At 39.2% G+C, this 12,516-nt stretch overlaps 3 protein-coding genes across 13 annotated transcripts in view; 2 read left to right on the forward strand and 1 right to left on the reverse strand.

Moving 5' to 3' along the window:
- The window catches only part of LOC114876493 (sodium/potassium-transporting ATPase subunit alpha), a 78,705-nt gene extending 75,115 nt beyond the window's left edge, over positions 1 to 3,590 (forward strand). For all 8 annotated transcript variants that reach the window (XM_029188006.2, XM_029188005.2, XM_029188004.2 and 5 more), the window contains 3 exons: positions 1,603 to 1,777; positions 1,861 to 2,093; positions 3,253 to 3,590. In XM_029188006.2, coding sequence (XP_029043839.1) covers positions 1,603 to 1,777; positions 1,861 to 2,093; positions 3,253 to 3,373 — 529 coding nt within the window. In that variant the 3' untranslated portion in view covers positions 3,374 to 3,590. The remainder of the gene's footprint in view (positions 1 to 1,602; positions 1,778 to 1,860; positions 2,094 to 3,252) is intronic.
- A 29-nt stretch (positions 3,591 to 3,619) lies between these two features.
- LOC114876499 (ribosomal RNA processing protein 36 homolog) lies at positions 3,620 to 10,359 on the reverse strand. The gene is made up of 3 exons (XM_029188020.2): positions 10,011 to 10,359; positions 9,359 to 9,869; positions 3,620 to 9,292 (listed from the first exon to the last, which is right to left on the reverse strand). The coding sequence occupies exons 1-3, from the start codon at positions 10,053 to 10,055 to the stop codon at positions 9,150 to 9,152; spliced, it is 699 nt and encodes a 232-aa protein (XP_029043853.2). The 5' UTR covers positions 10,056 to 10,359; the 3' UTR covers positions 3,620 to 9,149.
- Positions 10,360 to 10,448: 89 nt separating this feature from the next.
- The window catches only part of LOC114876500 (DNA-directed RNA polymerases I, II, and III subunit RPABC3), a 46,876-nt gene continuing 44,808 nt past the window's right edge, over positions 10,449 to 12,516 (forward strand). The window contains exons 1-3 of one of the 4 annotated variants that reach the window (XM_029188022.2): positions 10,449 to 10,540; positions 10,625 to 11,041; positions 12,351 to 12,497. In XM_029188022.2, coding sequence (XP_029043855.1) covers positions 12,425 to 12,497 — 73 coding nt within the window. In that variant the 5' untranslated portion in view covers positions 10,449 to 10,540; positions 10,625 to 11,041; positions 12,351 to 12,424. Of the gene's footprint in view, positions 10,541 to 10,624; positions 11,042 to 11,328; positions 11,410 to 12,350; positions 12,498 to 12,516 lie in introns of those variants that run through there. The other 3 variants (XM_029188023.2, XM_029188021.2, XM_029188024.2) reach the window with 3 other exon arrangements.

Genomic DNA, 12,516 nt, shown 5'->3' on the forward strand with positions numbered 1-12,516 from the left:
TGATACCAGAACGAAATAACAAAATAACACGAAGTGATGCTGTAACATTTAGAGTACACTCGCGAGCAAATCAAGTTTCGCTAGGAAGAATGGCGCAGAAATGATCAAACTCTTAATTTTCACATTTTCATTAAAAGTAATTTATATAATAATTTTTGATTATTAAATATGATAAAATTTAACGTATAACTGAAAGATATGAATAACGAGTAGGTATCAATTCAAATTCTTCTGCGCACATGTTTGTGCGCAGGTGGTGGTCCGCCGCAGTCCTATGTATACGGGGCCTCTACCCGCGCAGTGTCATTCTCTTTCGGACCGCCGAAGGGGAAGGATGGGAGTCTGGGAAAGGGTGAAAACCCGTGGGATCGACATTTTTCCTATGGATCTCCTTGATTTGATCGCATGTGTAAATACATAATATTCACTTGAGAGTAAAAGTTCCATAAAAGAATTGTCTGAAAGCATTGAAACAGAATACTTTCGATAGTTCTTTCGTGCAAGTTTTACTCTCAAATGGAGATTTATGAAAGTTTAGACTCTAAACTTTAGAGGGATGCATAGAGCAAGCTTATACCGACGAGAACGAAAGCACGGCCTGAGCAATTAGTCGACGAATTAACACACGATTTATTATCAAACTAGAAGAATACTAAACACACCAGTTATGATACTAGTCACTAATAAGCTTTCTTTTCGATTCCAACGTCCCGCGTCTATTTGGTCCATTCTGTTCTTGATCGCGCGTGTCTTCCACGCGGATCCGTTGCGATCTTTCTTTACTTCTTTCTTTCTGACTTTCTCTCTGCTGCATGCAAACTGTTTTTTATTTTGTAATCTGAATAGAATTCGATCTTGTATTGCTGATCCTGTAAAATGTCAAATTTTTATAAATAGAAAATTTGAATATTTTATCATATTTCATCATTTTTTAAGACTGAAAGGATCAGCTCCAGGATTGGAGAAGAATTCACGATTCCAATTAAAATATTTGCTGTTGCTACTCTTTATGTTCGCTGACTTAATCAAATCTCACGGTTCGACCGAGCTTGCATGCAAAAAGCTCGACTTTTATTAAGTACACCGTGATATTTGACTAACCATAGCTGAATATGTGTATTGTCTGGTGCTTTGTGTGGCATGCCTCAATGTGAAGAAGTAATCGTTATCGCCTACGTTACGATCCGGTAAGTTGTTATTACGCATCCTAATCATAGGTAACAATAGCTTTCGTAATTAACACTTAACACCTTAGGCTGTTTAAAAGTGAACTTAGACGATTAATCGCATACACATAGACAGCTTCCATTGATTTTCAAAGGATCTATTTTTTTTTTCTAAAAAATTTTTTATTAATCACGATTTAATTATTCTGAAATTTGAAATTTGTCATTTTACATATTAACTTTATTCAATGTTATTATTTCGATTTGTTACAATCCGAAAACTAAGACGTGTAAGAATTTCTTAAAAATTTTCAAAGAATATAAATTTTTGAACGTGCCAGAAATAAAGGAAATTTCTTTGGAAGTCAAATTATAAACCGCATCCGATGCTCTTAACAATTAAGAAGAATCTAAATGATGATTCCTTGATGTCTAGGCTTATTTCGATGGCATACGGTCAGATCGGTATGATCCAAGCAGCAGCTGGTTTCTTCGTGTACTTCGTAATCATGGCTGAGAATGGATTCCTTCCTCTGTATCTTTTCGGTATCCGAAAACAATGGGATTCCAAGGCTATCAATGATCTTCGCGACAGCTACGGCCAAGAATGGGTAAGTTGGATACATCAACCGAGCCAGTGATTATTTTGAACAAATTGTAAGACGACTCTGTATAATTTTGTACGCTTCTACAGACATACAATGATCGCAAGACACTGGAGTTCACCTGCCACACAGCCTTCTTCGTATCAATTGTGATCGTCCAGTGGGCCGATTTGATCGTCTGCAAGACGCGACGTAACTCCATCATTCACCAGGGAATGAGAAACTGGGCCCTGAACTTTGGTCTGGTATTCGAGACCGCCCTCGCCGCATTCCTAAGCTACACACCTGGCATGGACAAGGGTCTCCGCATGTTCCCTCTCAAGTAAGTACATTTTATTTTTTTAAACACCCTTCCCAGTTTCAAAACAGAGACCTTAGCCACCCAAAATAAAAACCCCCTAAGCTACCCTTAGCAGCAAAGAAGGTCGTGTGTACACTGAGTTGCATTGAACTTGTCGCAGTGAAATTGGCTCCAAATTCACTAACACATTCACGCCGCAGCGTCGGTGAACTGATCTCGCCATTGGCTCACCGACGCGGCGTGAATGGGTTAGTGAAGTTGGCTACAAATTCACTGACGCATTCACGCAGCGTTGGTGAGCCGATTTGTAGCCAACTTCACTGCGACAAGTTCAATGCAACTCAGGGTACACTGAGTCCCATCGAAGTTGTCGCAGTGAAGTTGGCCACGCATTCACTCACCGACACGGCCACAGCCGACTCTAGTACTAGCCATTCTGAACAACGTGGCAACACCGCTCACGTGACAATCGGGAGTCCTATTTTCAAAAACAGAGTCCTATGCTCGGAATTGTAATTACCGTCTTTTTTAATTAAAAGCTGTAGTAATATACGCTATTTTGTATTAATTATGTATAAACAAGACATAAACGTTGCAACTATGGCAAGTAGAAGTGATGTGGTAGTATAAAATTGTTATAAATGTGATATAAATTTTGTGTACTCTCGAAGTAGTTTGGTGTTGTGAAGCATGATATTTGAAATATTTACAGTGGTTTCAAGAAAATTTAGGTATGAAGCAAAATGAAACCATCTTTGGATCAAATTGAAACATTTAAGAATTGATAAACGTGTATATAAGTTAATAAAAACCTTGAAACAAGCGAAATTATTGGAACGAAACCAAACAGGTTATGTGAAGTCCAGAGAGTAGCCGAGAGTCCGACGACGTTGATTGGCTGGGAGTCTGGGAGTCCGGGAGGCAGATAGAGTAGGGTTAGATGTTGATATATTCAGACCGGACTCCCGCGGTGTTGCCATTTTTACTTCAGCACGGCTAGTACTAGAGTCGGCTGTGACGCGGCGTGAATGCGTTAGTGAATTTGTAGCCAACTTCACTGCGACAACTTCGATGGGACTGAGTGTACCTACAGCTCTAAAAGCTCTAGACAGGGGCCTGGTAACCGGAAGAGTACAGAATTTCTTTAAATAATAAATGACAATGTATTTCCTCGTTTCAGATTCGTCTGGTGGTTACCCGCCCTTCCTTTCATGCTCGCCATTTTCATCTACGACGAGACGAGACGATTCTACCTCCGCCGGAATCCAGGAGGCTGGCTCGAGCAAGAAACTTACTATTAGACGCAAAGAAGAATTTAATCATACACGCAGAGCGCGCGCGCAAGAGTACAGAGCGAGAGTAGCAGTGAGAATGTTGAGAGAGCGAGAGAAACGTGAGTGAAAGATAAACGTGAGAGATAGAGAGGGAGAAAATGAGATATGCATATACCCACGCAAAGAGATATACACCGAGGGAGATACTAATCAGTAAAAACCAAACAAAATAAAAAAAAAAAAACAAACAAATTACTGAAAAGAATAAAATACCATAATAATCACTCGCGTTAAGAGACACGTATACATTACATACATACACACATACACATATTATGAAGAAAAAAAAAAACCACACATACACACAATGTTATATTTACCATGGGGCGTGCTATCCGGGTCTAAAAATCGTACTGTCGCGAGATCAAACGAGGGACAATTCGCATCCAAAGAATGTCGAGACGAATCGTCGAACGACTTGGTATATTATTGTTGTTTCTGCGAAAGAAAAAAGATACTATTATCACGTGGGAGAAGAGTTACAGTGTGTGTGAAGTACAAAAGAAAAGATGGGAAAAAAAAGAGTTGAAGGAAGAGATTGGAGGAGAAATAAAACGTTCGTCGTTCTGGCTCTGCGAGTTGCTTGCACGCGCGTGCCGGTGTATCATTAAAAAAGATCGTCGTTCGAGGAACATCAATAAGGTTCGACGAGGATATATGGGTTCTACGAGCAACGTCGTCGGGAAGATCTAGCTTCCAGGTACACACACACACCTAATACGATTCGAAGGGGTTCAGAATTCTTAGGGGTCGATGCTGCCATCCGAAGACTACAAACGCGAAGCTGCTGAACTTGGGTCGGACGAAGCAGAAAAGGGCCTAAAACGAACATTAAGAAAAACGTGGGACGTGGAAGAGGGATCATCGAGACTGCGAACGAAGTGCTATGCGTATCTTTGATGATGGGAATAACAGAGCGAGATGAGGCGACGACGTCAAGGGTTGTGACGATGGAAGAATAATTAGCATCGATGAAGCATTCCATGTAGACGTCTTGTGATAAGGAGAAATATTCACGTAGTAGGCATCCTGTTAAGCAAAAGATCACTGCGCTAGGTTTGGCTATGCTCTTGCTAAGAATTAAATAGAAAAAGACAAAAAAAGAGAGGAGGAGCAGAAGAAGCAAAAATAGTAGTGACAAGAGAAAGAGAGAGAGAGATATAAATGTTACATTAAATGCAAAAGTTTAAGAAACGATGACGAGATATCATTGAAAACGTACACTACAGATAAGACGTCTCGTGACACGCCATTTAGTCTTTGAATAGAAACCTAATTAATTCCTAATTAAACGAAGAGATCAGTACGCTAGATTGGCACGCCCTAGAATCATTTACGACGCGGTGTGGAGACAAGTGAATTACGTTAAAACGAAATAAATCCTCCCCGCTCCCCAAAAAAATAAACAAGAATATTATAACGATAAGAGTAATTGAAAGCGCGTTCGCAGTACTCATTTATTATTCTTATCGCAAAGTAATGTCGTTCGGTTTCAAGTCTTTTAATCCGAGTAGCTGTCGAAGCCAGAAATCGCATCGCGTAGATATTTCAGTAGCTCAGTCTCTGCACGATAATTGCTACGCGAGAAAGGATGGACATAAAGAACATAGTCATCGAGTTTGGTCCACGAGTTGTGTACCGTCTTGGTTCTGCAAACGGAGGGAGAAGATGTTAGGAAGCGCGAAGGCGAGCATGGAAAACGAAGGCGGCAAACGAAACAGTATTATAAGTAATTATCAACAAAACCCAGCCGAGGAAGATACCGAAGATACAAAGACACAAAACAAGTGAGAAGAACAGAGAATTATTTAATTGCACGAACAAGTGTACAAGTAAAACGGTGCTCGGCACCGACAGGACGGGACAAACGAATTAGAAGAAGAAAAAAAAAAATGTTAATGGATTAATGCCACGATAGTCGAGGTAACAGGTTAGAAAACAAAACGCTAGTAGAGGAGAGTAAAAATGAGTTTAGGTGAGCAGCAGAGGAACTGAAACACAGAGGAAATAAAAAAAAGCAGGACACAGGCAAAACCGTATAAGAAACACAAAAAAAAAAATAAAACATTCTTACTTAGGCGAAACTAAAAGTAAAGGAACAAAAAAAAAAAATAAGAAGGTATAAATTCATTCTCTTAGTTTTTCATAGGTTTAAAGAAACGCCAGCGGGACAGCTCGCTATAAATCATATTGACCCCCGTACGCAGAACGCCCTGTACCACCAACCCGCGGTCGTCTGTCGTGTGTATGTGTGTGTCAGTATCGAGACAAACGCCCCTTCAAATCATTTTCTAGGAGCAACAAAAGCGAAACCAAAAAAAAAGAAGAAAAAAAAACAAAACAAAACAAAAAATGAACGAAGGTGACTTAAAATGCCTGCCACGCGACTTTTTGGGCCGGGACGATCCGAGACGCGCGATGATCATCATGTCGGGTCGTGTTTCGAGCTTCTCCGGGTGTGAAACGTTACCAGTATATTCTTTCTTTCTATTCTACGTTTTCGTTCTCGTTTCTCTTTTTGCCGATCATTTTTCGTCCTTGTTGCTCGCTTTCGCGGCTTCTCGTGTATGTTGTGTGTGTATGTGTGTGCGTTGTGCGAGTGTATGCGCGCGCTGAAAAAACGTCGACGATAAAAGTGGGCGCTTCGTTTCGAGCGGAGAACTTCGGGGCAAAGAGGAGCGGCAGGTAACGCGTTAACTCGTTGACGAAGGATCGTTCGCCATCGTCGTCATCGATCGTGTTTGCCATCGACTCGACGAACCGATGCGAAGGAACGACCTCGAGGGGTTTACCAGGTTCTTTAGTTTCTTTGTTCCGCCTCGAATGAAAGGCGAACGGACCGTCGAGGAGGATTCTAGATGATAGACCGAGGGTGACACGCTCGCTCGGCGGCCCTGGCCCCAAAAACTACCCTAAGTGTTCAATAATCGAGGTGTTCTTGAGGTGCCGTACACGCGTTAACACGTTCTTCCTTTCGCCAATCCCACCGAGTTTCGAATCACATCACTCGCGAATCAAATCTCGACGGTTATGAATATTTCCTCCAGCCCTTCTGGAAGATATTCTTCTGCCACGTTGGTGCGCGCGACGGGCTGGCCGAATCGTTCGAGCCGCATTTCAGTACTTCACCAATCTCTTACGTTTCCCGCACGAGAGAAAGAGATTCGGTAGGACCGGCGAAACAGTTTCAAATTGTTTTTCGAGACACGTGGATCGCCATCAGAAATACAACCGGACAAAACGTTTCCTGTAAAAAAAAAAAGAGAACAAAAATTGAAAGACAAGCAGAAAGAGGGCAGCAGTGTACCGTCGTCGCGTTGCTCGTCGAACTCGGATCTGGATTAAACAAAAGAAATTCTTTGATCGTATAAAACGTCCCCGATTTTCTTATTCGCAACGAACAAGAAAAAACGACATTCGAGATAGGTTGTTTTGCTATGATGCCGCAGAAGGAGAGTTTTCGATGTCACGTGGGGTAACTTCGTTTCCATGATGGTTTTCCTGGTTTCCTACTTTATGGGACATCGTTATGACATATATGTAGCTTCGTGAGTGTATGTGGTTAGAGAGCGTCATTCCTGTCACAACGAAATCGAACAAAAGAAGAAAATGAGAGAAAATACAGATTTTGCCTTCGGCGGATCCCCGTGTTTCGAGGTAGGGCGCGGAGAAAATTGAGAAAAGAATTAGAATAAGAGGGAAGAAACATGGCGGGACAAGTATAGGGGGAGGGGGAGGACGCGATTGGCTCATTCGTTTATGGAAAAGAGTAATTACTCGCGATATAGTGCCGGAGCTGGATTGCAGGATCCGTGGTTTGTCGACAGGGTGTTCCGTGCCCGGGGGGCGTAGGAGCCCAAAAATAAAAAAAATATGCTTTGCCGTCGTGCGCCTCTTTACTTTAGGCTAAGAATTAAAACATTAATAATAATATAATAATAATAATAATAATTATAATATAATACATGTTACAATAAGATATTATTAGATGTAATTATTATATATGGTTTAGTCTAGATCGTGTTGTTGAAGAAAAAAACAAAGTACGTATAAGCGAACAAAAAAAAAAGATGATGCAGTCGATGAAAAGAGGAGAAGGAAAAGAAGATATGATAAAGTATGACGGTGTGGAGAGAGAAAGAGAGAACGAATGAGCGAGAGAGAGAGAGCGAACGAGACCGAGAATAAAAATCATGGAGAAGTGACGATGAAAGGTAATTTCGGTCTAAGACCACAAATTATTGCGGCGGACTGAGCGGGACACGGACGAGAATCCGCGTTTTTTGCTTTTCGTGCCTGATTCGTTCATTTTTCTTAGGCAGCAGCTTCGTTTACGATTGAAATGTCCACGTGACTTCCGGTGCTTCCTCTACTCGACTATCATAACCTACACGAGGTAAACGATAAAAGGGGAAGTCCCTGATTTCCTTGGACATCTCTGATTTATAACCCTCGGCATGAGCACTCATTAAGAATCAGTAATCGCATTCATAAAACCGCATCGTATAGACGTTCTTAACCTCCTGTTCCGCAAAGCCACGTTATTCATTTATCGAATTACCTTCTGTAGGTTTCCGGTTATGCGGCTAGATTAACGGCCAATGAAACCTGTTCCCCTAGTTTTATGACCGTTACATTCACTGTTTTATCTTCAATCATTATCTGCAGATTCATAGAATTGGCGATCCTCGGCACACGAGTCGCAAATCTTTCGGTTGTCTACAAACGAGTACCTCGATCGTCGAACTAAACAATGTCGTAAAATGATTTTTCGGGTGAATCAGCGTAAAAACGAGAGAGAAAGGGATGCGTGAATGTGTGGGCGAGAGAACGTAGCAAACGTGTGTTTAATATACAGATCCGTTCGCTTTTTGTTTAACCGCGATCGGTGAAACCTAATTGGCCCTACAACGTTCGAAATCAAAAACAATAGAAATAATATGAAACAAGAATCGCAAGAACGCAATGAACAAAGAAACAAAATACAGTGTCACGAGAATTTCAAAAGTGAAACGTCACCCCTGCACAGCCCGCCACACTACGGCAGAATCATTGAATGATTAAAAAAATTATAAACAGAAAAAAGAAAAAAAAAACAAAAAATATGAATGATGTTTTATTAATATTGTAAATATTTTAAATAATTGAAGACGGACAAACAGATCATGCGCGAACGGTGAACCCATCGGAAGTCGGTCCCACTTAAACAGGACCGTCTTTTGCGTACGGGTCCCCTTCTACACCTTTTCTGTTTTTCGTTTTAGCGTCGCATATGTTACACACATACACACACATGCGCACGCGCGCACACACACACTTCACACAAGTACACGCCCAAAAAAAAAATTAAAAAATCCACCTGCGACATAGAGAGAGAAAGACACACGTACACGCTCAGATAATGTACACCGCTCTACCAAACTAATCTCTTTCTGATTGACGATTCCTTTCATATTGATTATTCTGTAAGTTCTGTTTTCACACGTGAAATACATTAAGAAAGAAACGAGAGACATTGTCCAACCCAAGTGTCATTACTTTTGATGTTAAATAAAAAATACATAATTAATAAAGCACTCTTTATCGTTTCGTCCTGACTGTGGATACTTAAACATAGCTTAGGGAGGTGACCTGCTAGATAAAAAGAATTTTATTTAACTGTTATTTTATTTTTCTTATATACAATCATTATTTTTACAATGTCCAACTTGTAGAAATTTTTATTTATTTATTATTCATTGTTTCATTCTATTTCTGAATTAGACGCCAGTCTTTGTCGGTCCTTGCGCATATTTTTCTTGCGTAACCTTTGAATGTGCTTCTTAAGTTTGCCAGAATTTTTAAGTTCTTCGTATTGGGAAACTAAATTCAAAACCTTCTTCTCAGCTGTAACAGAAAGGTTAGATTTATAATTTATATAATTAATATTCATGTATCTTTTATGTTACTTACATTTCTTTTTGAAAGCAGGCTTTTCTCCACGTTTAATCGCTTCAACTATCTCCTTTTTTTCTTTGCTCTTCTGCTCTTCGTCTTGTTCCTTTCTCTTCTCCTCGCGTAACTGATTTTCTAATCTCTGTATAAGGTATTTGACTTTCTTTATTATCTTTGGATCCTCAGTATCTTTCAACTGTTTCTTCAATGCTGCTAAATCGTTCTTCTTCATTTCGCCAAGGAATCCGTAAGTTTTTTTAAATACTTTTTGATCGAATGTACCGCACAAGCTATCGAATCTAGGGTCCCTAGGGACGCTCTTTTTTACATGTACCGCTTCTCTGAATCGAGAGACAGTTTTTTTGGCGGACATTTCCCGAGGTCTGTTTTTATTTTCCCGTTTAAATTCGATTTTTCTGACCTTTCCTGGACCAAATAGTGCTTCCTTATAAATTTTAGTTCCCAGCTTTTCTTTGAGCTTCTGTAAATCTTCGAAGCTCATCTCAGACAATTCCGCTCGGATCTGGTCCTATTATAACAATTAGTTATTTAATTGAAACATACTTCCCTTTTAAATAAATGTAAACATAACCTAGAATCTTCTAAATAGTATTTAAACACTTCGTACAGATTAAAACACTACATAAAAATGTGTTGTGTAAAGGTCTACCTGATTTTTGTCTTTGTTAAGAAGAGCATCTTCGTCGTCGCTCATGTTAAACAATAATAAATATTTTTTAAACGAACAGAATTGTTGGTTGATCCACAGAAGATGCAAATGGCTTCCATCTTTTCTTTGACAAGTAACAAACAGTGACTACACATAGTAGAAGACTGGACGGACCTTTGTTACCAAAGAGACGTAATTTAGAGGGTATGCGGTACCCCAGTATGAAGTTAGGTTTCCACAGTCGGTATAACAGTCGGTCTAAGCAAAGTGGTACAATCCTTGGTATCGAAGCAATCTTCTGTTATCGTCAACGCGTGTTAGACTGCTGTAGTGCGAAGTATTTCACATTTTTATATTAGGATAGAGCAGATGGCGCTCGTTCCCGAGTCACAAATTCACGACACTTTGTGAACAAAGGCATGTCCAGTTTTCTACTATCTGTAGTCACTGCTTATCGTAAAATTGAAAATTTCAAATAAATTCTAATAATAAGAATAATTAAACAAAATTGGTATATATTCACGCGGAAGGTAGAACATTTTAATAGATGGAACGATAGTTTTGTTAATAAACAGTTGTATAATAAAAAATTGTAATTAAATAAATTTTAATAGAATAATATAAAATTCGAGAAGAAGGAACCGGCGACGGCACCGGTGAAGCGAAACGTCACGGTTGAACAAGCACAGCAGTTGTTCCAACGGTTCAACCTTGGGCGAGGTCACATCCAATCAGTCTTATCGCGACCGCCGAGGTGTGCGGATCTACCTATCAAACATAGACAGGTGCGAGTCCACGCTTGGATTATTGCAGCATGTGTTCACTTATGGATTACTTAAAGTGATAGTGCTTATGTTTAGTGTTTTTTAAACACTTACCCTTCGGCACATGTTAATTCTGATTGGCTTGAGCACGCTTTGTCTGCGCATGCGCGTTGCGGTACCGTGCAGCATACCCAATGCTCTTATATTCGACATACTCTTCGTCCTCTGATGTTACCATTTGCTTCTTCTGTTCGCATGTCATTGTATGTATGTACATACATCCTGTATATAATTATCAAGTACCACAAAACTAGAAATAAGTGTAGAGGGTCTCCTTGAGTTACGCAAAACAGGTACTTTCTCTCGTTGAACGAATGATACATTTGTGTCGTAATTTCGCTTGCAATTGCTAGATGACGCTGGCGGTACTGTTCTATGAACATGATAATAATAATATATTATTAACTTATAGAATTAATTATTTTGTAATAACACGGTGTACTCTCTAAAAGTTTGCATTTTTATGGCACAGACTAGGTTAGGCATCGTCGGTAATTCAGATCGCGCGGCAGGAATTCCTTTAGCATGATTGGTCTTTTATTTTGCGTCTGTGTATAAAAAAGCCATTTAAAAAGGTAAAATCAATTTTGTCATCTTACAGCAGTATGTAATATTTCATAATAATAACATTTGCTATAAATATTCCATGGGTCAATCTCATTCTATTTCATCTTTTAAAATTAGACAAATTATACATTAAATCATTCAACTTATATACGTAAATTACATTAACATGTGAAGCTAGTTATGAAAAAAAATTTATTTATCTAGTAGTGCACTTTAAAAGCTCAAGACTTTGTAAATACTACATTTGGAGTACCATACTTGCTCGTTCACATTCACGATCCGTAGTAACTTTATGTAGATTTTTTTACTGATTACGCAACGTTATGAAATCTCTAATTTTACGTAACGTGTTATGCCAATGTATGTGCCATAATGTGGAGACTTATTACTATAGATGTATCAGGATAGGACCCTCTCAAGCTGCGTAAAAGGATAATTGTACTGCGTAAAAAAACGTAAACCCGTAAAGTGGCTCCCTCTGTTCAACATGTTACAAATTGAGCTTCCAAGGTTATCTGTCTCTCAAATCTAATAAACATCGTTACTACTTCCTAATTGTATTGATATTTTACAGTAATTGTAAAGGAGGAATACTATGCCATTCAATGCTACAATGCTTGAACACAATTCTAAAAGACCTATTTCTCTTGCATCAAGTTTCTTGTCGTATTATGTAATAAACTTCGTAGATTCATTAACATATTTATAATTATTAATACAAACAAACAAAACATTTAAAATATTCAAAATAGGAAGGTTAGAATTGCTAGTTTGCTCGAATCATAGTTTTTCTTTTGAATACATATATATTTCAAAGCTGTAACATCTGTACAGTTAAACAAAAAGTGATTTTTACAATATATGTAGGATACTAAAAATGACACATCATACGTATATAACATAGTTTATTAATTCATCGAAATAATTGATTTATATTCATGAATTACAGCGCCTTGATGCTCCGTTCTCAGATGTAGGTGGAACATTTGCCACCAGGGAGGAGCACCGTCAAAAGTGTCTAAAATGGCGGGCGTGCTGTTCGAGGATATTTTCAACGTAAAAGACATTGATCCAGAGGGGAAGAAGTTTGACAGAGGTGAGTCTGAAATATACCT

The sequence above is a fragment of the Osmia bicornis genome, chromosome 15, assembly GCF_907164935.1.
Source record: "Osmia bicornis bicornis chromosome 15, iOsmBic2.1, whole genome shotgun sequence".
Classification (NCBI taxonomy): domain Eukaryota; kingdom Metazoa; phylum Arthropoda; class Insecta; order Hymenoptera; family Megachilidae; genus Osmia; species Osmia bicornis.

Coding starts and splice junctions, on each gene's coding strand:
- LOC114876499 (XM_029188020.2), bottom strand. CDS start 10,055: ATGAGCGACGACGAAGATGCTCTTCTTAACAAAGACAAAAATCAG. Junction 9,870..10,010: donor TTAACAAAGACAAAAATCAG/GTAGACCTTTAC, acceptor TTGTTATAATAG/GACCAGATCCGAGCGGAATT. Junction 9,293..9,358: donor GCCTGCTTTCAAAAAGAAAT/GTAAGTAACATA, acceptor TTTCTGTTACAG/CTGAGAAGAAGGTTTTGAAT.